General features: G+C 40.8%; 1 protein-coding gene across 1 annotated transcript in view; it reads right to left on the bottom strand.

Moving 5' to 3' along the window:
• NXN (nucleoredoxin) overlaps nt 1-25,765 on the bottom strand; it is a 147,635-nt gene that overhangs the window by 36,416 nt on the left and 85,454 nt on the right. Inside the window, exons 2-5 of the mRNA XM_063457169.1 lie at nt 24,474-24,591; nt 16,353-16,486; nt 13,390-13,490; nt 640-746 (exon numbers count right to left, since the gene is read on the bottom strand). Of these exons, the coding sequence (XP_063313239.1) occupies nt 640-746; nt 13,390-13,490; nt 16,353-16,486; nt 24,474-24,591 (460 nt within the window). The remainder of the gene's footprint in view (nt 1-639; nt 747-13,389; nt 13,491-16,352; nt 16,487-24,473; nt 24,592-25,765) is intronic.

Below are 25,765 nucleotides of genomic sequence, written 5' to 3'. Positions count from 1 at the left end.
TCCAGCACCGGACTCCCTCGGCGCTGAGGAACTCTCCTCCCTCTCCCGACGTCAGCTTTGAATCCGCACACGGATTCAAACAGTCCATAGGAAAGCATTTCTCAATGCTTTCCTATAGACATCAGCGTCATCTCACTGTGATTTTCACAGTGAGAAGCGCGGAAGAGCCTCTAGCGGCTGTCCATGAGACAGCCCGCTAGAGGGTGGATTAACCCTAGTGGAAACATAGCAGTTTCTATGAAACTGCTATGTTTACAGCTGCATAGTTAACACTAGATGAACCTGGCGCCCAGACCACTTCATTGAGCTGAAGTGGTCTGGGTGCCTATAGTGGTCCTTTAACCCCTTAAGGACCAAACTTCTGGAATAAAAGGGAATCATGACATGTCACACATGTCGTGTGTCCTTAAGAGGTTAAAGGTTCAAGCTGTACACAGAGATTTTTAAGACAAACAGGAACCCATGTTTTAGTAACATTGTGTACATTAGTCAGTCATTGCATGGCATTTCTTTACTAGAGCTTCTCTGCTGCGCTTTCTTTATTCTAAGTCTGTAAACCTACTGTGCTAATTGTTTGTAGTACATTCTGATTTCTGTAAGTTTACTACACAAATACCACTAAACCCCGCTTCCTCTCACCTTGTATTCCATATAGTCTGTTCAGTCGTGACCTTCTTGCTTCATCACTGTAGGGTACAGCCAGCCATGGCATCTCACTGAAATACTGTTTAAATGATTCTTCAGATCTGCATGAAGTAAAATGAAAGTGAGACCCTAGCTACATTTTTCTCAGATTACACACATTCAGAGGCCACAATGCCTCAGATCAGAAAGAACACTATCAAAGATTCTGCTGACAGGGTCAATATCTAAATCTCCTTAAGGGGTCAATAATCTTCCAATACAAATGAGGCAAGTGCTATGCGCGCAGAATATATAGTATTTAACATGTAAAAAACAGATCAAATTTGTATCTTGTAATACCTTTTTTATTGGACTAACAAAATTTTTAATGACAAGCTTTCGGAAAATTACCCAAGAAACTAGGAAACTACCCTGGATTTTAGTATAAGACAGAGAGAGAATGGAAAAAGCAAACTGACCAATTTTAGTGATAGCTATAATTTCATTGGTTGTTTCATGATTTTGGGCAATCAGAATACAGTTACAAGTCCAATCAAAGCTTGCGGCCAGAATATCACCATACAAAGAAAAGGTGGCAGCCTAGAGTCTACTTCCTAGGACTATAACAGTAAACATAGGGAAACCAGTAACTTAACAATTCTGCAAATTTTAATATAGCATATATATTGTCTGATGGGAATATAGGCTTTTACGTTGGCATTAAAAGCAACACTGTAAAGTTTTCTTTTTTTTTCTTCTTTGGTGATAGAAACCTGTTAACCCCTATGCCCCCGCTTTAAGAAAGCACACGCACTACTTAACTTTGAATACTAGTTTTACATATAAAATTAAGTCGCATGCTGACGACTCTTGCAGCATCTGCTAATTCTTAGCATAGGGGTGTACATCAAGCGTTGCTGGATATTATGGTAATCACATAGCAGCAAAGGTTAAGATTAAAATAAGAGACTAAAATAACATTAAAAAAAAAGGAAATTAAATTTCAGCTATACACGTGCAAGCAATTTAATAATATTAATGTAATTTTATTCAATATAGTCAAAAAGGTTTTACAAATTACGCCATATACTAGTGGGCATTTTACATAAATTTTTATATAACAGCCAAAATATTTAAAAAGATGTATATTTTTTTTCCCTTTGAAGAGCCCGGTTGTCAATGGAGAAAAGCGCGTCGGTACTTCACATCACTTTAGACATAGGGTGGATGCTATCAATGGAGATGTATCCTTCCAGTTAGATGTTGGTAAACAACACTATATAGATAACTGATCACACCGAGAGCTTTTAGTTATTCTTTATTCTATTTATTTTTCATTATTATTTTTTGTCTATCATGTGTTGCCTTTCTTATTGCTCTTTTTGAGGGATCTCTGTAGCATCAGGATAGAGCTAGAGACTAGAGGCCAGGGGGATCTTAGATTAGGTGCCCACGAAAGTACAAGATGAGTTAATAGATAAGCTCCCTCTCCCTCCGTTTACTGTCTTGTATGTCTGAGACTATCGCTGGAGGAGGTTATTGTGTACCTTGCATTTTGAATATAAACAGGTATGGCAATCATTGAGTGTTTCAAATAATCAATTGTATCTGACACAAATACTTATCCTGAAGCTAGATGATATAAAACACTTAATTATATGGTTGATATTTTATCATCAATGCATAATAAAGGTTATGTTTTAACAATATAATAATTCTGCTTACATTAAGGAGGGACTTCCTATTTTCTTAAAGATAATTTATAAAAAAAATAAATATTTCAAGTATATATGGATGAGTCAAAAAGCATTGGGACCATGCAGATTAGTAAAAAAAAAAAAAAAAAAAAGCAGTAAAAGGTCAGGCCAACAATGAAATGTGTGAAATACATCAAACAAAGCATCACAGTTTACACAATGTGAAAGGTTAGACCAATAGGTCAGAAGGCATAGCTGTGAAGGCATCTGGAGACACAACCTTTGTGTTCCAGTGGATAGGAGTGTGACAATCTCACACAATTCACGCATTATACAACATGTATAACTAACGTGGTGACATAATGATGTCACATTTGATTTGTAGGAAACAAATTATTGGTTTGTTAGGTGGCTTATCTATGAGACCCAGTCATCAAAGTAAACTGAGAGCTAGAGGTTAGCCATCACTGCTTGATATCAAAAATCTTACCTGAAGCTCCAACACTTCCTCCATTATTTATATGTGTATCGCATTATTTAATCAGGAAAATATTTTTTAACCCCTTAAGGACACATGACATGTGTGACATGTCATGATTCCCTTTTATTCCAGAAGTTTGGTCCTTAAGGGGTTAATTTTCTCTGGTTTATTAAAAAATAATCATTATTTATACACATTTTCATTATTTAATATATCTGGAAAAAGCAGATATGTTTGATTTATTTTGTTTAAAGAAAATGCTCTGGGGATACAGCTTAAATGGCTATATTATAAAACCTATACAAAACAAATAATTAAGCAGTTTCCATTACTACAAGCAATGCATGTTTGTGTAGAGGTACAGATATTTTCACCACTTAGTGACTGGGTTTTCCAACCCCAAATTCTGTACATTCATGAAAGAGGCTGGTTTGGCACTTTTGCTACTTGTCTGTTCCTCTATTATTCCCCACTTTCTCATTAAAGGGGAACCATCACTTCTCTGGAATGTACACCACTGTATAAAAAAGTAAATAATAACCAATAATTTGTGTTAATTTGTTTGCATGTGCTTTATGGTTATCAATTAATATAGATTATAAATGTATTGAATGGGACACTATAGTCACCAGAATAACTACAGCTTATTTTATTTGTTCTGGTGAGTAGAATCATTGTCTTCAGGCTTTTTTCGGTAAACACTGTATTTTCAGATAAAATGCAATGTTTACATTACAGCCTAGGGATACCTCCACTGGCCACTCCTCAGATGGCTACTATAGGTGTTTCCAGGGGCAGTGCTGAACTTTCCTCATAGAGATGCATTGATTCAATGCATCTCTATGAGGAGATGCTGATTGGCCAGGGCTGTGCTTAGCTTGTGCTGGCTCTGCCCTTGTTCTGCCTTCTAGACAGTCTCAGCCAATCCTATTGGAAAGCATTGTGATTGGCTCAGAAAATCACTTCTGATGATGTCAGCCAAGCAGGCAGATCAGGTGCAGAGGCAGCAGCTACAGAGTTGCATACAAGTTAGATTATACTATATTTTAGGAGGCAAGGGTGGGGCCATCGGAATACATGTTTGTGTTCCTAACCTTATTTCCTTTAATGACATGCAAAGCCCTTTTTTCATGATTTTTTGTTTTCTTTTAAAGGAACACTCCAAGCACCATAACCACTACACACCACAAATGACCTGGGATCCCCTCATTGTAACTACATAAACTATCTTAGAATGGTTTAACCTTTTACCTGTGGTGCACAACAGGAAGATCTCTGTCTGAGCTGGCCCTACACTGCTAAACAGCTGTCTGGCTGGGGTAGTGAAGGTGCAGAGCAGCACCCAGTGGACCTCAGGTAAGTAGTGAAACCGTCATTTCTCCTCTTTTTTGTATGCTTTCCCTATACGAACTGCCAAATGCAAAGGACAGAGTTTGTAACAGTGATTCACAAGGTGCTAAATCGAGGTGATAATTTCCTAAAGATAGGTAGGGATTTCTACATTTAATTATATTTTTCAAATCTCACAAAGAAGGGACAATGTCACAGGCTCAAGACTCAATGTATCACTATAGCTGGACTGCCAAATTGCTCAGGCAGCCAGTAAAAACATATGATTGCTCTGACTGGCGGTCACATCAATCTTAATACTGGCAACAGACATTTTGGCCTATTACTGGGCAGGTTCCATGTTTTTAGTTGAAATTTACACTTCCCTGCCAATGCGGGGGCTGGCTGTCCTATTGATTGCTTGTCTAGGAGGACCTCTTGACGGCTCTTTCTGTGATGTCTCACTAGAGAGGCATCAGGGATAGTCTGAATTAAAAAAAAAATCAAGGACAGGGCCAGGTATTTTGCATTTGAACAGCCTGGTCAGGACTGGATGCACAGTGTGTGGATAAGATGTGTGCTCAGTAAGAAGATTAGTATAGACTTGTAAAGGACAGGCCCAATACCAATCACATTACCCTTATAAAAAGTACTAATCCAACAATGGAATGAAACACCTTTAAAGTGTATAAGTCCTGCAACTTGTCACTGCTTGCCTTTCTTCCATCTCTGACTGGATGTCTTCACGCTTTCTGAAACTCAATCTCTCTAAAACTGAACTCCTTGTCTTTCCTCCTCCTAATACTGATCCTCCTCTCTCGCTCTCCCTTCAAGTCAGTGATATCCACATAAGTCCATCCCTGCAAGCGCGCTGTCTTGGCGTCATACTTGACTCTGGTCTCACCTTTGATGCTCTAGTAATTTCCCGCATGGATTACTGTAACCCTCTCCTGATTGGTCTCCCCAAAAGCCGTATTGTCCCGCTACAGTCTGTAATGAATGCTGCAGCTAGACTGATTTTCCTCTAACACCTCACCCCTCTGCCAGTCCTTACATTGGCTTCCTGTATCCTATAGGAGTTAATTCAAAGTTCTAACCCATACATTTAAAGCACTGAACAATTCTAGCCCCTGTTATATCTCTTCACTGATCCATAGGTATGCCCCTTCCTCGTTCCCTCCGCTCTGCCCGTGACAAGCTCCAGACCGCTGCTTGCACCCGTATGGCCAACTCGCCCTTGCAGGACCTCTCGCGGGCGGCTCCTTTCCTATGGAATAGCCTGCCTACTGCCATCAGACTCTCCCCTAGTCTTCAATAATTTAAGAAGGGCCTTAAAACCCATCTCTTCAGGAAAGCTTATGGCCTCCCAGAGTAATCTCTACCTTTCATACCCATCTCTTGCTCTCCTATAGGACAGTGCTTTACTCTCTCCTCCAGCTCTGCTTCACTCCCACCCTATTTGATATTTCCTGTCCTAACGTTTCTAATACCCCCACCTCCTATAGTCTGTAAACTCGTTTGAGCAGGGTCCTCTTCAACCTATTGTTCCTTTTCTTGTTTTCTTGTAATTGTCCTATTTAGAGTTACATCCCCCCTCTCATAATATTGTAAAGCGCTACGGAATCTGTTGGCGCTATATAAATGGCAATAATAATAATAATAATAATATAATACAAAACTTTATTCAATCCCTTGAAGGATATGTAAAAAAGAGAAAAAACAGTGTCAACAAGTATAATCAAAGTGCAAAAGAAAGAAAGAAATATGATTAAAATTGGGACATACAAATGGACCCTAAGCAAAATATCAGAGAGTTCTCCCAATATCAAAGTAGACAGAGTAGCAGGTGGACGTAATGAAGTACTTTGTTGTGAGAAATTTGCAGTAGATACAAGTTGAAACACCAGACAGTCTAAAGGCTAGAATAGCCTAAGATAGTATCAAAGTATAAATATAAGTATAGTTTTTAACTTCAATTTGATTTAAATATATTTATACTATGAAGGTAGAAAGCAACAGACTAATAGAAGCGAATTGCAGGCAAAGGATATTAATAGCGTATATACTCGAGTAGAAGTCAAGTTTTTCGGCAAATTTTTTGTGCTGAAAAACCCCAACTCGACTTATACTCGACTTACATTGCCATAATACAGACAAGGGGCTGGCAGGAAGCGTTTACTTACCTTTCCTGCAGCTCCTGTCAGCTCCCTCCTCCTCCACGCCGGTCCAGTCAGCTCCCTTCTCCTCCAGTGTAAGTCTCGCGACAGCCGCGGGGTCATAGCGTTGCCACGGGTTACTGTGACAACGCTCCACGCGGCCGCGAGACTTACACTGGGACTTGCAGAGGGAGCTGACCGGACCGGCGCGGAGGAGAAGGGAGCTGACAGGAGCTGCAGGAAAGGTAACGCTTCCTGCCAGCCCCCTCCTACAGCCCATCCACTGGACCACCAGGGAGTGAGAGCCCCCCTCCCTGCCATGTATCAAGCAGGGAGGGGGGACGAAAAAATATATAAATAATAATAAAATAAAATAATATTTAAAAAATAATAATAAAATAAAAAATAATAATATAACAAAAAAAATTAAAATAATAATTAAAAAATAATAATAATAAAAATGCCCACCCCCCACCCAGGCTATGCAACACATACACATGTTTGTGCATGTGTTGCATAGCCTGCGTGGGGGGTGGGCATTTTTTATTATTATTATTTTTTAATTATTATTTTAATATTTTTTTTGTTATATTATTATTATATTTTAAATATTATTATTTTATTTTATTATTATTTATATATTTTTTCGTCCCCCCTCCCTGCTTGATACATGGCAGGGAGGGGGGCTCTCACTCCCTGGTGGTCCAGTGGATGGGCTGTAGGAGGGGGCTGCATCACTCACACTGCACTCATTATATACACACACTGTAAATAAATATTCAATTAATATAATTTTTTTAGGATCTAATTTTATTTAGAAATTTACCAGTAGCTGCTGCATTTCCCACCCTAGTCTTATACTCGAGTCAATAAGTTTTCCCATTTTTTGGGGGTAAAATTAGGGGCCTCGGCTTATATTCAGGTCGGCTTATACTCGAGTATATACGGTATATAAGGTAAACTTATGTAACTGACCAATAGCACTTTTTTATAATAAGAGAGTAAATCAGCTCCCTAGTTATTAGGTATAAGGAACAGTAGATCCCAAGTAGGAAGCTATAACAACTGGGAAAATAGAAATGGAAATGAGAAGATACCCCTAGTACTATATCCCAAATGGTCAGCTGCACAGAGTCGATGTAATAATCTCAGAATTACAATAAAGTATGCAGACCCAAAATAGTCAGCTCAAAAGCAAAATAAAGCACGTACTGCTATGCAGAATGTAGCACTAAGTTGATGAGGTGCAGTGACAAATAGGTGCAGCTAAAAAAAAAAATCTATTTCTTGCTGCTACAAGACAGCCCCTCATCTAACTCAATAGAACAAATGTAGATAGAGCAAAGAAATCTGCTAACTGCTGCTTCGAGGCAGCCCCTAATCTAACTGAATAGAGCCAGTGCTAATAAATCTACAGATACTGCCTAACTAGAAGAACTATCCATAAGCCCAGGGATATCAATCATTAGATAGCTAAAGCATCCAAAAGCTGTCCTAATAGTAAAAATCCACAAATGGAGCATCTGCTCAGCGTGCCTTTATCAAGAATTAGGATTAGACTGTAACTGCCCCACTTTTTAAAGAGCCGAATAGTGCCGCCCCTGTCGTGGCGTCAGCGTCATCCGCATATCCGATCGAGAGGGGAAGGACGCCGTTCTGTGAGGAGTGTGAGATACTGGTAGAGAACAGAGGAGGGTCATTTCAACCCTGAATTAACTCCTCTGGTGCCAAAAAACAGTGACATAGAATTCAGTAAATTCTATGGTGTAAATCTCTAATAGGGAAATAAAGAGTATAGAACAAGATGTTCCAAGAAGTTACTGGAAATAAGGTATCCAGTCTAGTAGGTAATGGAAGATTTTAGAAATATAAGTGAAGAAATTTGATTAAGTTAGAAATAGGGGACTATAATGTAGGAACTACCTACATATTCACACTCTATATAGTACAAAGAACTCATCACAGATATATACATAGTACCAATAAATCATTTATCTATGTACAACATAGCCAGAACCATATTGTCAATGTTGGATAGAAATATGTTCAACATTAAGATATGTATAAATGTATTGCCAATTAGATAAAGGGAGCAAAAGAAAAACCCTTGTTTAAAGCCTTAGGTTGGAGAGTCTTCAGACGATAAATCCAGATGCTCTCTCTTTGTCTTAAGAACCTGTCATAATCATAATCTTTTGTTGCGTTTGACCAGTCCCAACCCACAAAAACAGAGTCCTTTGGAGTCACCTGAGTGGTGTTCCTTCAGGTGTCGTGCGATGGGGGTCTCTTTGCTTAACGTAGGAGGCCTTACATGTTCCTCAATCCTTTCTTTAAAAGTACGAAAGATTTTGCCTACATATTTTAAATCGCATTCATAGGTTGTAAGGTAAGCCAGTCCTGCAGTGTTACAGTTAAAGAATGTAGTAATTTTACAGTACTGTTTACCTTCACTGTCAGTTATGTTCTTAGAGTTACATCTAATAAATTTGCAGGCCACACATCGCCCGCACCTGAAGGAACCACAAAAGAGGAAGTCAGCCAGGTATATTTAATAACACGTTGGGGTTGGAAGTGACTAGGGACCAAAAAGTCTCTCAAATTTCTACCCCTACGTGCCGTAAAATTGATCTGGGGGCCAAGAACTTTTTCAGATGTATATCTTCGGTTAAGAAGGGCCAAAACCTTTGAATGCCTTGTTTGACTCGATCCTATCCTGTGTCATATGTTGCAATCATACGTGGGGGGGTTAATCGATTTGTTGGGTGGGCTGCTGCCCAACAGCACACTTCTATCGACCTCCATTCCTCTCCTATAAGCTTTTTTCAGACATTTATTGGGGTAGCCCTTATCTTTAAATGGCTGCCTCAGGTCCTCAATAGTGCTAAAATTTCTACGGACCCTGAGGTATTAGCCGGTAGGTATGCCTTGCCCCAGGGGCATAGGGCGGAAGCTATCCCAATATAGGAGGCTGTTGTTTTTTTTTAAAAAGGGTAGTTTGAATGGTTCCTTGACTTGTGATTGAGATTGTTTGTCAAGGAAGTTCAAAGTTGAAACTCCAAATTCTGAGGTGAATCTCAAGTTCAACTCATTAACATTCAGAAGAGTTACAAGCGTGTTGAAGTCCTCGAGAGTAACCTTCCACACAACTAGAATATCATCTATATATTTTACCCAAAGATCTTGGGGATATATGATGAACATTTTTCTGACTTTACGATCAATTCCTCTCACCAACCTAGGTGCTGGCTGGCATACGATGGGGCACAACATATCCCCATCACATTGCCAGGCACCTGGTGGTAAAATTTATAGTTAAAAAGCAAATAGTTGTGTTAAAGGATAAACTCGAGGAGCTTCATAGTAAACTTTGAATGTAGTTGGTAATATAGCCCCCTTTTATCAAAATAGAATTGAACATGTTGAATACCTCCTTCATGAGGAATACAATGATTCCACGTCTAGACTACAAAGTACTGCTGATATGGACAAAGTCCGACCAAAGAGGAGAGCCAGGGTCTGCTTGGTGTCTATCAAAATATATCCTCCCATTTTGCGTAAGATTGCTATTCTTGGATTGCGAGTTAAGATGAATTCATATTCATCCTTCGAATGCAACCATCTACTGCGGCCCATATCCAATATTTGTTTGTATTCATTTAGGAATACGTTAGTGGGATCACATTTGATTTCAGAATGTGGTATGTATCCCTATCCTCGAGAATCCTCTGAGCTATCTCCACATAGCCTGTTGAGTTCATAATGACTATGTTACCTCCCTTGTCGGCAGGTTTAATAGTAATTTCATTATCTTTCCTGAGACACTGCAGAGCTTTATTCTCTTGTTTAGTTAAGTTCATGTTTGGATAACACTTCAAATCAACAGTCTTAATATTCTCAATTTCAAATTTTACTGCCTCTAGAAATAGCTCGATATTTCGGAAGCTAGCTATATATTTGGGGCGTGCTCACCTTATTTCTCTTGATAAAGGCAGCCAGTTGGTGCCAAAACGTTGGGGGGTTTGGTGACTTGTGTTTCTGTCTGAGGCTTGTAAGGATTTTTGTGGTAATTTATTACTATTATTATATTGTATCTGCCTTTACTTCTGTTACTTTGTTTATATTCATTTTTTCTTATATGTTTACATTCTGGTACTTTTTTGTACACAATAAAATGTAATTTTTTTAGATTGTTATGGTGTGCATTCTATATTCTATATACATTTGAATATTTAAAGCACTTGAGGGAGTGCTTATTTGGTTTGCACATGGCTGTTCTTATATTGTTTTGTCTCTCCATGTGCTGTTGTTTTGAGAACACCTTATTTCTCTTACTATTTTCTCAAGGTCTTATATACTATGAAGAGATCTGTATCACTGAAGAATTTGAAGTACACCAATTATAAAGTGTTTAGACTAGGAGAGGAGAGGATGTTTTAAAACATTGCTACAGAGCCCTGTGAAGAAGGCTGACGCAGGTTGTAGGAGAGAATATTGAATTTAATGATACACCAAGCACTGTAACCACTACAGCTTACTGTAGTAGGTATGATACAAAAAGCAGTCCCTGAAAACATATCTTACAAATCCCTCACATTTTATTTATTTTCTATTAAATCCCAGTTGCCTAGGTTCCAGCTTCCTTCCCTATAACTTAATCCAGCAATTGAAAAATGCTGAAGCTGTCCTATCATGTATGCATGTGGACAGCATTATTCCCTGCCAAGCACAGAGCTAAACCAAGCAGAAGAGCATGCTGTTTGTATGAAAGTTCTAAACACAGTTCCTGCTGTTGAGAATGGCATGCATGATGTAGGCAGGAAAAATTTGAGCAGCTGAAAACAAGGAAGGTAATTCTTCCTCAAATGACAACAAAGGGAAGGGGAGATGCAGATTCCATTAAAAAAAAAAAAAGATGATTTATAAAAGTAAGCTTGCAGGAACAGCTTCCAGGCACCATATCCTCAACAATAAGCTGTAATGAGTATGGTGCAGTTATAAGGGTAGTGGGAATCGGGAGTGAGCTCTTTCAAGAAAATGTGAAGAGAAAAGGTGAAGGGTACATCTGGACTTCTGTGATTTTTTTGGCAGAAGTGTACAATACAAAATAAAATTTATAAAGATAAATCATCACCCAATGTCAGATCAAGTCTGACAAAGCCACAAAATTTAATTCCATGGTTTTCAATCAATAATACAATGCATTTTTCTACAATTATTTCCTGGAAAACTGTCACATTTACCTCACATTTTTTTCTCTTCAGCACTATGCAGCTACTGCCAACGAATATCAGCTACAAAAATTATGTTTACTGTTCCTTGATGAAAAAAAGATGCAGGCGCCTTTTCAATAAGATCATGGATTTTACATTTTATCAATCATTTACGCAGCACATATCTTCCAGCATATGGAACAAATAAAATGGAAAGCCTTCTCGTAAAAGTGACCCTTGTGTGCAATGGTAAGCTTTGCATAGTATAAAAGGAGTGCAATGAAGTACAAATTAAGCTAGTAAAATTGCCAGCAACTGAAAAGGTTCAAGAGGTACAGGGTGGTATAGTGTGGCTGCTTAAACTCCTTATATGCATATCTGCATTTACAAACAATGACACTATGTTGTTAGCATGTCACATACATACAAGAAGACGAAGGAAAAAAAAAAAGTTGTTCATGAGTGGTGTGAAATAGCTAAAAGAATTTAGGTTTGGTTAGTAGACTTTTTATTTCTGATTGAGAAAAAGGATTGGAATCTCAAAAACAGCTCCCAGGGAAGTTACAGATTGACATCAAACAAGAGAAATACAGGAATAACTTCTTCTTTTTGAACTTTTAAATCCATAAATCAATATAAATTCGAGGGGAGTAACCCTTTAATCTGGCAGGATTGTGCCCACTAAATTTGCACTTGGCTGAGTGTATGCAAATACCTAAACCATCCTTAACCCCTTAAGGACACATGACGTGTGTGACACGTCATGATTCCCTTTTATTCCAGAAGTTTGGTCCTTAAGGGGTTAAATCATGACTGCACTGTATCTCAACAGGTGGTCCCCACAGCAGAAACCATGAGAGTAACTTAGGAGCCAAGACCTTCTAAGGTTCTTCTAAGTTAACTAAAACACTAGCTATTCTAAACAGCTATTAAGTGCATTTGAAAACATTTTCTTTTACAGAACACATAAAATAATGATATTTTCATTTAGCACAGTTAGTTTCTTGTGTGTTAAATAACACAATTTCACATTTTAGGACAAAAGACCCAGATGGAAACATAACTGGGTTGAAGCTGTGTTTTCCAGTGCATCTATTGCGGCACAAAATGAGTCATTCCCTTGTTAGCTCTCTGCGATTCCAACTTTACATAATAAATTCCTTGGTATCAAGCTGCCTAGCATATATTTCCACCTATTCTCAGTTATTAAACATATCTGTCAAATATTATGTCATATTTTATTCTAATAATATAATCAAACACTGTAGCCAACTCCAATGGAAGATGATCACCAAGAGACTAGTCTTGTAACTACTGAAAAGAATCGCTTTAATTTGTTGATTTTCTGTTTAAAAAAAAATAAAAATCTGTACAGCAATAAGTATTGCACTTAAAATGGGTGTACCCACCAAAATTGGGGTACTGTGACATAGTGGTAGGTTTAAAACTATATGGCCATATGGAGCAAATCAATTCCCAATATGTTTGCTAAGTGATTTTAAGAAGTTTGTAAGATTTAAAACTGTATTTTTGTATGTGTGCTGTACCTTAACCCCTTAAGGACACATGACATGTGTGACATGTCATGATTCCCTTTTATTCCAGAAGGTTGGTCCTTAAGGGGTTAATCTGTATTTTCAATCAGGAAACCTTAGATTAGCTTTATAAATGTACATAAAAGGTAAGACAGTGCCTGGCACCATAACAACCCCAGTGAGATGACATTGTTATTGTGCCTGGAGTGGTCCTTTGAGCAGTATCTACGACAAAAACTGAGCAACACACACACACACATTTCAAATGAAATCATTAACCAAATTCTATAGTGCAAAGATTACAAGAATTCTTGCATTATATATCATGTTCTTGAAAATTTTCTTAACTGCACTTACCGGTCAGCACTAACTAAGACAATTTCAAACTTCTGCCCAGATTCCTTGATCTTCCGATACGATTCCACTAATACCCTGGTCAGACTCCGGCAAGGAGGACACTGCAAAAGAGCCAAGAAAGAATTACAATTACAACTGCACAGCAGTCTAAATTCTACCTTGTGTTATCAAAATATTTTGAGAAATTACTTGAGAATCTCAAACCAAATACAATCTAAATATGCATTGAGTAAAATTCTGAAACAGGCATTTCAGGTTAGCATTGATCTCCATGTTTTATTGAACAATGCAAACAATGAGGTAATACAAATATTACAACAGAAACAAATAAAAATAGCAAGATTGACATTTCAGGTTTTACTGCAAATCACCACAATTGCTCAGCTTCCTGCATCTATGAGGAAGTTAGAAAGACACAGTAAGTTCAGCTTACTGTGTCTCTGAAGTGACTGGAATCTTCCATTTACAGCTAGCATCTTATTATCTCCAATTGTGATCATCAATGGTTATGAAAACACCCCATAAACCTAGCATAGCTTTGTAGTAGGACTCAGCAGCAGTTTCATTCATCAGAAAATATCTGTGCAGGGGAAGGAGTGGGGATCTGTGCAGGGGTGGGAGGGGGATCTGTGCAGGGGTGGGAGGGGGGATCTGTGCAGGTGTGGGAGGGAGGGGGATCTGTGCAGGGGTAGGGAGGGGGATCTGTGCAGGGGTGGGAGGTAGAGGGGATCTGTGCAGGGGAGGTAGAGGGGATCTGCGCAGGGGAGGTAGAGGGGATCTGCGCAGGGGAGGTAGAGGGGATCTGGGCAGGGAGGCAGTGGGAGAGGGGATATGTACAGGGGAGTAAGGGGGAATGTCAGGGTACAGGGGAGGCAGGGAGAGAGGGGATCTATGCAGGGGAGGGGCAGTGCAGGGGGGACAGGGGATCTGTACAGGGGAGGGAAGGTGACTCAAGGTGCTGGGGAGGCAAGAGGAGAAGAGATCTGTGCAGGGGATGGAGAGGGAGAGGGAATCTGTGCAGGGTAGGGAAGAGGACTGTCAGGGAGGCAGGAATCTGTGCAGGGGAGGGGATTTATGCGGGGAGGGCGGATCTGTGCAGGGGAGAGAGGGGTCTATGCAGGGAAGGGGGGAAGAGGGGATCTGTGCAGGGGAGGGGGGAAGAGGGGATCTGTGCAGGGGAGGGGGGAAGAGGGGATCTGTGTAGGGGAGGGGGAAGAGGGGATCAGTGCAGGGGAGGGGGGAAGAGGGGATCTGTGCAGGGGAGGGGGGAAGAGGGGGTCTATGCAGGGAAGGGGGAAAAGGGGTTCTGTGCAGGGGAGGGGGGAAGAGGAGATCTGTCCAGGGGAGGAAGGAAGAGGGGATCAGTGCAGGGGAGAGGGGGAAGAGGGGATCTGTGCAGGGGAGGAAGGAAGAGGGGATCTGTGCAGGGGAGGGGGGAAGAGGGGATCTGTGCAGGGGAGGGGGGAAGAGGGGATCTGTGCAGGGGAGGGGGGAAGAGGGGATCAGTGCAGGGGAGAGGAGGAAGAGGAGATCTGTCCAGGGGAGGAAGGAAGAGGGGATCAGTGCAGGGGCGAGGGGGAAGAGGGGATCTGTGCAGGGGAGGAAGGAAGAGGGGATCTGTGCAGGGGAGGAAGGAAGAGGGGATCTGTGCAGGGGAGAGGGGAAAAGGGGATTTGTGCAGGGGAGGGGGGAAGAGGGGATCTGTGCAGGGGAGGGGGGAAGAGGGGATCTGTGCAGGGGAGGGGGGAAGAGGGGATCTGTGCAGGGGAGGGGGGAAGAGGGGATCTGTGCAGGGGAGGGGGGAAGAGGGGATCTGTGCAGGGGAGGGGGGAAGAGGGGATCTGTGCAGGGGAGGGGGGAAGAGGGGATCTGTGCAGGGGAGGGGGGGAAGAGGAGATCTGTCCAGGGGACAGAGGGACCTGGCCAGGGGAGGGAGGGGGAGAAGGGATCTGGGCACAGGAAGGAGGGGGACTGGGGCTGTGAGGGTGCAGGCAGGAGAGGGCTGTGCAGAGAGGCAGGGGGAGAGGGGAACTGTGCAGGGAGGGGGCTGTCAGGGAGAGAGGGGCTGTGAGGGTGCAGAGAAGAGGGGAGCTGTGCAGGGAAGAACTTACCTGGTGTCTCTGCCAGGCTGCTCTTCCTCTTCACTTCACTTCCTCTTTCCTTACTTCCCAAGGAAGTGTCCTTACTTCCCATCATCCTGTCCTGCCTCTTCCCCTCTCTCTCTGCACCGCACGGAGGAGACCTGGCAAGCAAAGCAGGATCGCTGCCAGGTCTCCTTCAGAAGGTGGGAGCAGGGACCCTGCCGCGCCCAAAAAAGTGCCACCCTGGGCGAACCCCTCCCTCCCCCTTTCTACGCCAGTGACGGGGTCTCATTTACATTTTCAATCTTGATCTCCATGGATAAATACTGAAATGTAAACTGTCACTTGAATATTACATTGATTAATATGTCTGACAAGCATATTAGAATAACTATGATGCAACATTTGCTTATTTTAATAAATATATTGAACCTTTTATCTGTTAGCGGCTGTCTGAAAATATTGTAATGTAGTTGCTTATTCCATTTTATAGCAGAATTGGATGATTTACTGCACACACAAAAAACATTTGAGTTTAATGCTGAAGCACATGTTTGTTCGTAAATCTAATAAAATCTTGTGTTCATCAATTTTTTTTTTAATGTGATTTTAATTAGAATGTAAAAGTCATGTAAATTTGAAGAAAACAGAAAACATGTTAATTTGTTGGCAAAAAAGCCATAGAGATTTCAACTTTAAATTAAGAGAACCTTCAGTGAGATTTATTAGTGGTTCTTATGTACATAGAATGGAATCCCAAATTACTTGCTGAAGGGGATTCTGGGCATTTAGTGACTGCAGGTTAAAACAGAACATCTGAAAGGTATGTAACAGCTACTTTTAATAACTGTTGGACAGGCATCAACAAGTACATTTACTTACCCAATGTGCAGAGAAATAGATTCCAACATAAGAGCCTTCCAAAGTACAGCTTTCTTGAGACTGACCATTGTTCCTGATCAAAGGTCCAGAAATAACTTCACAAAAAGGCTTTGGACCCCATGGGAACTCCAGCCCTGCAACATATTGAAAGCCACACAATGAGGACTATGTTTGATGGCAGCAGACCACATTTTCAGTTTGCAACATATATGTATACAATGATTTTAATTTATTTTATTTTTTTAAAACACTGAATATAAACTTGTATTTAGGAATAAAAGTGTATTTAAATATAATTAGACCTTGAAAGATGGTACTGTTGAAAAAAAGAGAAGACCAGAAGGTGGAACATAAACTCTTTTAACGGAATTGTAGCATCTGAAATTTACGCACAACTAAAAGTTACCAATGAGTGGTTGAAATATTTTTTTATTTAATTTGACTGTGTTTTGCACGTTTTCTATATTATAATTTTCATTGTATGTCTGACTCAGCTAGATTAATGAGCAAGACAATTTAACCCCTCAGAGTGTTGACTCATACGTGCATGTATGCTTACTGTAAGCTTGCATTAACTCATACATAATTTATATAGCCAATGGAGGTTCATCCATAGGTGCACATTTATTGGACATCCACAGTTTGACATAATGGACTCTTTGTGGGGGGTTGGACTTGTAATTGATTTCGGGAAGCATGAAGGGCATTATAAAGAAGTATGGACCACAAACACTGGACCTGAAAAAGCTCTAAGATGGAGTAAATATGTGTTGTGGAGTCAGTTAAGATCTACTTTACTCGTGACAGAGTCGTTGAGTGCAAGTAGTGTAAGGTGGCTCTTCAAATAAGCCCACTTGCTCAGAGACGTTTAGACACATGGAGGGGCTGGGGGGATAAGACACATGGAGGGGCTGGGGGGACAAGACACATGGAGGGGCTGGGGGGACAAGACACATGGAGGGGCTGGGGGGACAAGACACATGGAGGGGCTGGGGGGACAAGACACATGGAGGGGCTGGGGGGACAAGACACATGGAGGGGCTGGGGGGACAAGACACATGGAGGGGCTGGGGGGACAAGACACATGGAGGGGCTGGGGGGACAAGACACATGGAGGGGCTGGGGGGACAAGACACATGGAGGGGCTGGGGGGAACAAGACACATGGAGGGGCTGGGGGACAAGACACATGGAGGGGCTGGGGGGACAAGACACATGGAGGGGCGGAGGGACAAGACACATGGAGGGGTGGTGGGCAAGACACATGGAGGGGTGGGGGGCAAGACACATGGAGGGGTGGGGGGCAAGACACATGGAGGGGTGGGGGGCAAGACACATGGAGGGGTGGGGGGCAAGACACATGGAGGGGTGGGGGGGCAAGACACATGGAGGGGTGGGGGGCAAGACACATGGAGGGGTGGGGGGCAAGACACATGGAGGGGTGGGGGTAAGACACATGGATGGGTGGGGGAAAGACACATTGAGGGGTGGGGGCAAGACACATGGAGGGGTGGGGGGGCAAGACACATGGAGGGGTGGGGGGCAAGACACATGGAGGGGTGGGGGGCAAGACACATGGAGGGGTGGGGGTAAGACACATGGATGGGTGGGGGAAAGACACATTGAGGGGTGGGGGCAAGACACATTGAGGGGTGGAGTTAAGACACATTGAGGGCTGGGGGAGAGAGACACATGGAGGGACTGAGGTGAAGATTAGACACATGGATGGGCTGGTGGGGAATAAGACACATGGATGGGCTGGTGGGGAATAAGACATATGGATGGGCTGGTGGGGAACAAGACATATGGAGGGGCTGGTGGGGGGGAATGAGACACATGGAGGGGCTGGGGGGAGAATGACACACAAGGAAGGGGTGTGTGGGAGACTTGAGTCACATGGAGGTGCTGTGGGTTAAGATTGAGACACATGGAGGGGCTGCGGGGATGGAATAAGACACACAAGGGGTGGCAGGGCAATTTTCGCACCAGGTCCCGGTGGTTTCTAGTTATGCGTCTGTTTGCAAGTATCCATATTTTATATTCAGATGAGTAAATTATTAGTGCATATGTATATTATATATACACAAACATTTCTGCTAATTATGCAGAGGTGTATCACAGAACACTCACAGATCCTCTGTAGTAAAATAATGAGCTCCAAAATCAAGTGTCATTTTTCATTGTGTCCACTATGACGACAGTAATAAGAGCTATTAATTACCCTGGCAGAACAACTCTTAAATAGCATGTGCATGTTTACATATCCCTAGTATGCTATGTAATCCACGAGAATGCCTTATGGAAGTACAGTACGTATGTATTTTGATTGTCTAAACCACAGTTATTCAAAGCCAATTCTCAAGCAAACAGCAGCATACAATGTTGAAAACATAAAAATATATTACGTAGCCTTCGGAGATTTACTAAGTAACAAGGGAAGAAATACTCGATTAAATGCACAAAATATATAAAAATTTGAATATATCGACTGCTGGCTGCTATTAACAAAAATGAAATGCTAATAGAGGTCAGACACAGGGGATATTATAATAATAATAAATAAATAATTTTATTGTGCCAGCCTTGAACACAGGAACATTTAAGTTTCCGCTCATTCAGGTTTTTAGAGGAATGACTGAAATTGCCTTGACTCTATGCCATGAAATAGTCAACTAAACTTTTCCATTCTGAAAACACAAACCTAAATCAAGACTAAAAGGTTGCGTTGCTGTCTCTGTTTAAAACATTAGACACAGCTCCTGACTTACGAGTATTTAAAATGATGGCACGATATTAACAGCAAAGGATATTACACGGTTGAGTGATTTCACATGACATGTAAAGAGGACATGTACATGGTAAGTAATGTTTCCAGATGATTTATATTAAAGGCGGTGAAGAATATTAAGAATGGTTACCTAAACATACAAAATATGAAGTCATGACAAATATTTTCAGGGCCTAGAGCAGTGGCGAGAAACAGATGGTCCAAAAAAAACAAAAAACAACTTCTGGTCCGAGTCCCGATCATTTGTTACATTATAGTGGAAACAGGAGTACAGTTTCTCTTTATAATGCAAAACTTTCATTTTCTTGTCCAGTATTTGCATTTTATCCAACTAAAAGTGTTTTTACACCATAGTCATTTTGTTTTACTGTGCAAAACACTTTTACTTAAGCTACCTGTAAATAAAAAAAGTAATAATTTGTGAGTGTTGGTGGTAATGTTTGTGTGTGTGTGTGTCTGTGAGTATCTGTGAGTGAATGTGTGTGTGTGTGTGTGTCTATGAGTGTATGTGTGTGTGTGTCTGTAAGTGTGCAAGTGTGTGTGTCTGTAAGTGTGCAAGTGTGTGTGTCTGTAAGTGTGCGTGTGTGTGTGTCTGCAAGTGTGCGTGTGTGTGTGTCTGCAAGTGTGTGTCTGAGTGTGTGTGTCTGCAAGTGTGTGTCTGAGTGTGTGTGTCTGTAAGTGTGTGTGTATGTGTCAGTCAGTGAGTTTGTGCATCTGTCAGTGCGTGCGTCTGTCAGTGTGTGTCCGTGTAATAGTGTGTGTCTGTCTATCAGTGTGTCAAATCAGTGAGTGTGTGTGTTTGTCATTGTTTGTCAGTGTATATGAGAGTGTATACAAAAAACTGGGTAGTGTTTGCACTCAATTACTCGGTGGTGCTGGTATTTAAGAGGTATCCCCCTACTATAACCTCCAAAATGTATATATATATGTATATATGAGAGTGTATGTCTGTCAATGAGTGTATGCATCTATCAGTGAGTGTGTGCGTCTGTCAGTCAGTCAAATTGCAGCCTTAACTGGAAGGGGTGGGGAAAATTTAAATTAAGGGGGGGTGGGTGCCCGAGCACAGTCTTGACTAGGCCAGTACAAATCCTAAATACACCACTGACTATAATGCAGGAGTGAGGTAGGATTTGTGCAAAGAGTTTGTTAGCCAAGAATTGTATGGACTTGTGTCTTCCAAATGTAATGTTCTCCAGGCCTGAACTCACAAGGAGATTGCATTATCTAGGTCAACCAAGCTGCCAGAGTATGTCTAATATCCGCAGAGGTTTTTGCAAGTGAACACAGGGTAAGATAACACATGCAAAACACACAATGGTTTTCATTGGTGGAAATAAAGTCTGTAATCTCTGTGAATGTTCTGTCACACTGAACAAGTCATACCCATGAAAGTTACAGTTATTTCATGTCATATTTCACAGCTACAGCAGTCTTCACCTTCACCACAGCAATAGAGTGCACCTTCCACTTGAGTTGGAACAATCACGTAAACATCTGTACATTTCATTCTCAAAAAAAGTTACACGTTGGATTTTGCTACCAGGTCAAAATTTGGCAGCCCTTCCCTGAACCAAATGTTTCTCAGATGAATCAAAATGGACTTACTATTAAAGAAGATATGTTTGACAAAAAGGATGACATCAGCTGTAGGCCCATCTACAGCTGTCACAAACAGGACAGGACCAGAGCTATAGAGGTTGGATCTAAACTGTAGACAGGGCCGGACTGGCCCACCGGGATACCGGAGCATTTCCCAGGGGCCACAGCACCTGGAGCTGGCAGGAAGCCCTGATGTGTAATTTAAATAAAAGGGAGGGAGGTGCTGGGGCTTACTTAAAGTTACCTAAAGGGATTCTCCGGTGTCAGGAAAACAACAATTTTTTTGTGGCAATAGATAATCCTACAGTGTCCCCCTTCCCATGTTGCTGAAGGGGTTAAAACCCCTTCAGACACTTACCTAAATCCAGCGCTGATGTCCCTTGGCGCTGGGTCAGGCACCGCCCATGCTCCCCCCCCACTTACGTCCGCCAGCGGGGAAGACTTAATGCGCATTCGCAGAAATGGCGGCGCGCGCACATTGGACCTACTCATAGGAAAGCATTATTCAATGTTTTCCTATGGGGACCTCCAGCGACGCTAGTACATTAACTATCCACTTATTTCAAGATGAAGGGGTTTTCATCCACACTTTTTTTCCCCCACCAAAACTATTTTGTATGTACTTAACAAGTAATGCCAAGCCTCCATAGCAAGCCAATAACCTATCTCATGCTGATGAGTTGAAATAACAACGAAACAGCTGTCCATGAGTGGTTCACTTGCCTTGCTCTTCTTCCTGAGTTGTGTTTCAGAGCTGTTGTATACAGCAGACACATACTCCAAGGAATCCATGTATAAAGTGGAATTATGAGGCAAAAATGTGGTTCTTTGTTGAGCTCATTTGCATACAGCTACACGGAAACCCTTGCAGTAGTGAGAGCACTGTTAGATTAGTAGTGAGATTTCTCTGGTAAAAGCAAGTCTTATGGCTTGCCTGGTGTGTGTATCTTTGTTTAACATTGCATTAACTATCTATATATATGTAAACCAACTCAATAAACAATATATCTGCATAATAGTCCAAAGGCTGGGGGATAGGATTTTTCCAAAAGACAAAAAAAATTATAAATACATACCTATATACTCGAGTATAAGTCGACCCAAATATAAGTCGAGATCCCTAATTTTACCCCAAAAAATGGGAAAACGTATTGACTCGAATATAAGACTAGGATGGGAAATGCAGCAGCTACTGGTAAAAATTATATGAATTGGATATTTATTTACAGTGTGTGTATATAATGAATGCAGTGTGTGTGTGTGTGTGTGTGTGTATAAATGCAGTATGTGTGTGTGTGTATATGTATGAAAGCAGTGTGTGTGTGTGTGTGTATGAATGCAGGGTGTATATTATGCAGTGTGTGTATGAATGCGGGTTGTATAATATGCAGAGTGTCTGTGTTTGTATGATGCAGTATGTGTGTATGATGCAGTGTGAGTGTATGTGATGCAGAGTGTGTTTGTGTATGTGATGCAGAATGTGTAACCTTGGTTGGGGGGGGGGGCATTTTTATCATTATTTGTTATTATTATTATTTTAATATTCATTTTTTTTTTTATATATTAAAATTTTTATTTTATGTTAATATTATTTAATATTTTATTTGTTTTAATATAAAAAAATTTATTTTATGTTAATATTATTTAATTTTTTATGTTATTTTTTTCATCCCCCCTCCCTGCTTGATACATGGCCAGGGGGGCTATGTTATTCCCTGGTGGTCCAGTGGATGGGCTGTGCAGGAGGGGGGCTGGGAGCAAGCTGAAACTTACCTTTCCCTGCAGCTCCTGTCAGCTCCATTCTCCTGTGTTCCGGTCAGCTCCCCACTGTAAGTCTCGCGGTCTGAGTGCCACGCGGAGCGTTGCCACGGTAACCCGTGGCAACGCTCTAACGCCACAGATCTCACGAGACTTACAGTGGGTTGCTGACCGGAACGCAGGAGAAGGGAGCTGACAGGAGCTGCAGGAAAGGTAAGTTACAGATTGCTCCCAGCCCCCAACAGGACCGCCGGGCTTTTAATGAGCCCGGCAGTCCTGGTCTGTATTATGTAAGTTGCCATATTACAGACATTGACTCGAGTATAAGACGAGTGGGGGGGTTTTCAGCACAAAAAATGTGCCGAAAAACTCGTCTTTTACTTGAGTATATACAGTAAGTGTAATAAAATAAATAGTGATATATTATTGTTGTTATTATTATTATTATAATACATACACACATAAAAGAAAGTCTACATTCTCTGCTTCAGCCCATGACAGTGATTTTGTGTGTGTGTCTGCTAGTGAGTGAGCTTGTGTGTGTGTGTGTGTGTGTGCTAGTGAGTGAGCATGTGTGTCAGTGAGCTTTTCTGTAGTGAGCATGTGTGTCAGTGAGCTTTTCTGTAGTGAGCATGTGTGTCAGTGAGTTTGTCTGTAGTGAGCATGTGTGTCAGTGAGTTTGTCTGTAGTGAGCATGTGTGCGTGTCAGAGAGCTTGTCCGTACTGAGTGTGTGTGTATATCAATGAGTTTGTCTGTAGTAAGCTTGTGTGAGTGTTAGAGTTTGTAAGTGTGTGTGTGTGTGTTTGTGTGTGTGCCAGTAAGTTTGTCTGTTTGTGTCAGTGAGATTGTCTGTCAGTGAGCATATTTGTGTATATCAGTGAGCTTGTGTTTTTATGTCAGGGAGCTTATGTGTATCAATGAGATTGTGTGTCTATGAGCCAGTGTTTCAATGAGATGTATCAATGAGTCAGTGAGATTGTCTGTGTCTACATGCTTACTGTATAATTAAACGTTTTACCCTTAATGACCCAATATTTTGAATTAGAAAAAGGAACATACCAATAATATACATATTATATATCTGTATATTATTTGTATATTATTGGTATGTTCCTTTTTCTATACACACACACATATATATATATATATATATGTATATATATATATATATATATATACACACACACACACACATACATACATATACACACACACACTTTTCAATCCATACCAGCACTCTGAGTTGTCCAATACACACACAAAAAAAAACCCACTATAGGGCCATTAATTAGGACAATAAAAAGATAAATACTATATATATATATATACATACATATATATACATGCACATAGTGCCTGGCAGGAGGGAGCACTGTGAGCTCTCCTCCTGCCGGCTACTCCCATCTAGCACCCCACAGATCGGTGCGCCCTAAGGCGGTCGCTTGTGCCGCCTTATGGATGCACCAGCCCACCTCATTATCGGTATTACCGGTGATTATTGGCAGATACTGATAGATACAAAAAAAAATCAGAATATCAGCCGATAATATCGACAAAACCGATAATAGGTTGATCCCTACTACATACCTGTAGATACACTGACAAAATAAAATTATTCATGCCTAGTTCAAGTCACATGCTTGGATAATACAGCAGATAAACACTATAGCGTTAGGAATAGAAACCGGTAAAACCGTAAAATGAAGTTTTACTAACCTTTTAATCCTTGCTGGTCTGGTGTTGGTCCTGCAATCAGTCATTAGAGGTGGTCATAGGCAGTGGTGTAAACACAGTCTTTTTCTTTGAAAAGGCAGTGTTTACACAACTGAATCTGCAAATACAAGCTATATTCCCCAGAACCCCTACATTAAACTGGAGTGGTTCTGGTGACGACAGTTTGAAATGGGATTTAGAAAAATGCATTATCCCTTGCACATGCATAAAGTCGAAATTGCTCAAAAAATAGAGCTCACCTTCTGGATCATCTTTTATTAAAAGGAGACCATTCCTGCACACAATCTTGCCAGTAGAGGCCTCGATAAAGATCAACGAGGGAATGTTGGAAATGCGATACTTGTTCCACAGCTTCAGCTGCAATGCAAGACAAATAATTACATTAATGTTCTATATATATCTGTGATAAAAACAAACAAAACAAAAAAAAAACACAAAGGAAAAAAAAAGAAACTATGCAAGAGGCTATTCACAATCTAAAAATTAAGAGTCTTGGTGATTGTCTTTGTATGGTGGGTTTTGAGGAGTACCCATAGAGTGTATAGAGCAGCTAGAATTTACTTTTCACATTTACTATATAGTGCCACGTATTCCACACCTATTGTAAATATATTTAAAAATGAAGAGTTATTAAATAAATTCAATAAAGTGTGCTGCTAAGGAACAGAGGCAAGACCATTTCTGTTAACATTGCATTTATATTTGTAGAATGAAAACTATAATGAACCCAGAAATCTCTTATCTGTTCTACCTTACAATCATATATTTAACATAGTTTCAATGAATGGTGTCACATGCTTTTTAAATTTAGCTGTGCTTTTTAAGGAACTAGTAAAGTGTTCTGTATACACTGACTTTCCAAAGTAGTAAAAATAATGCTCTTGGCAGAAGATGATGCCAAGTAAGGTGCAAGAATATACACAACTACTTTAGGTTGACCCTTTGACCAGTGCCAACCCTTGTATCATATATATCAGCTAGAACAATGAATAGTTACAGAATAAGTGTCCTGAGTCTTTCCCCTTTTTCAGGAGATAACAGCGCTTCCCTTTTCTGTTTCCCCTCTGTCCAGCTATACCAGGTGAAAACTAAATGCAAATGTTCATTGCATTAATAATAAATACATTTATATAGCTTAATTTAAATTTAAAAAGAACATTTGTTTCAGAAAAATAAATTATCATTGTTAAAGTTGAGTAGCAGTCTAGTTGTCAGTACAGAATTCAGCATCAGTTGGAAGCAATAGACATCCTCGGCAAATGCTCTGTGTATTGCATGAGCAATAAAGCCGAATTTCCCTAAGCATGGAATGTAGTTTCAATGTGGTGGAAAAGTAAAGTTGGCAAGATGCAGCCTGCACGTGTGGCTGTGCCTGCAGACATGGGCAATTTGCCACAAAGCTATGAAAACCAACAGGAACACAAACAAATAGAGGCCCTTATGGTTCACTCTGTACCATGCCTTTATAATTGATATTGTTTAGGAAACCAAACCAGAAATCTGCTTTCCTGCTTAAAGTGCCACTAACTAT

The sequence above is a fragment of the Pelobates fuscus genome, chromosome 1 (assembly GCF_036172605.1).
Source record: "Pelobates fuscus isolate aPelFus1 chromosome 1, aPelFus1.pri, whole genome shotgun sequence".
NCBI lineage: Eukaryota > Metazoa > Chordata > Amphibia > Anura > Pelobatidae > Pelobates > Pelobates fuscus.
Note: the sequence above shows the minus strand (reverse complement) of the source record. Positions and strands in the feature narration are given on the sequence as shown.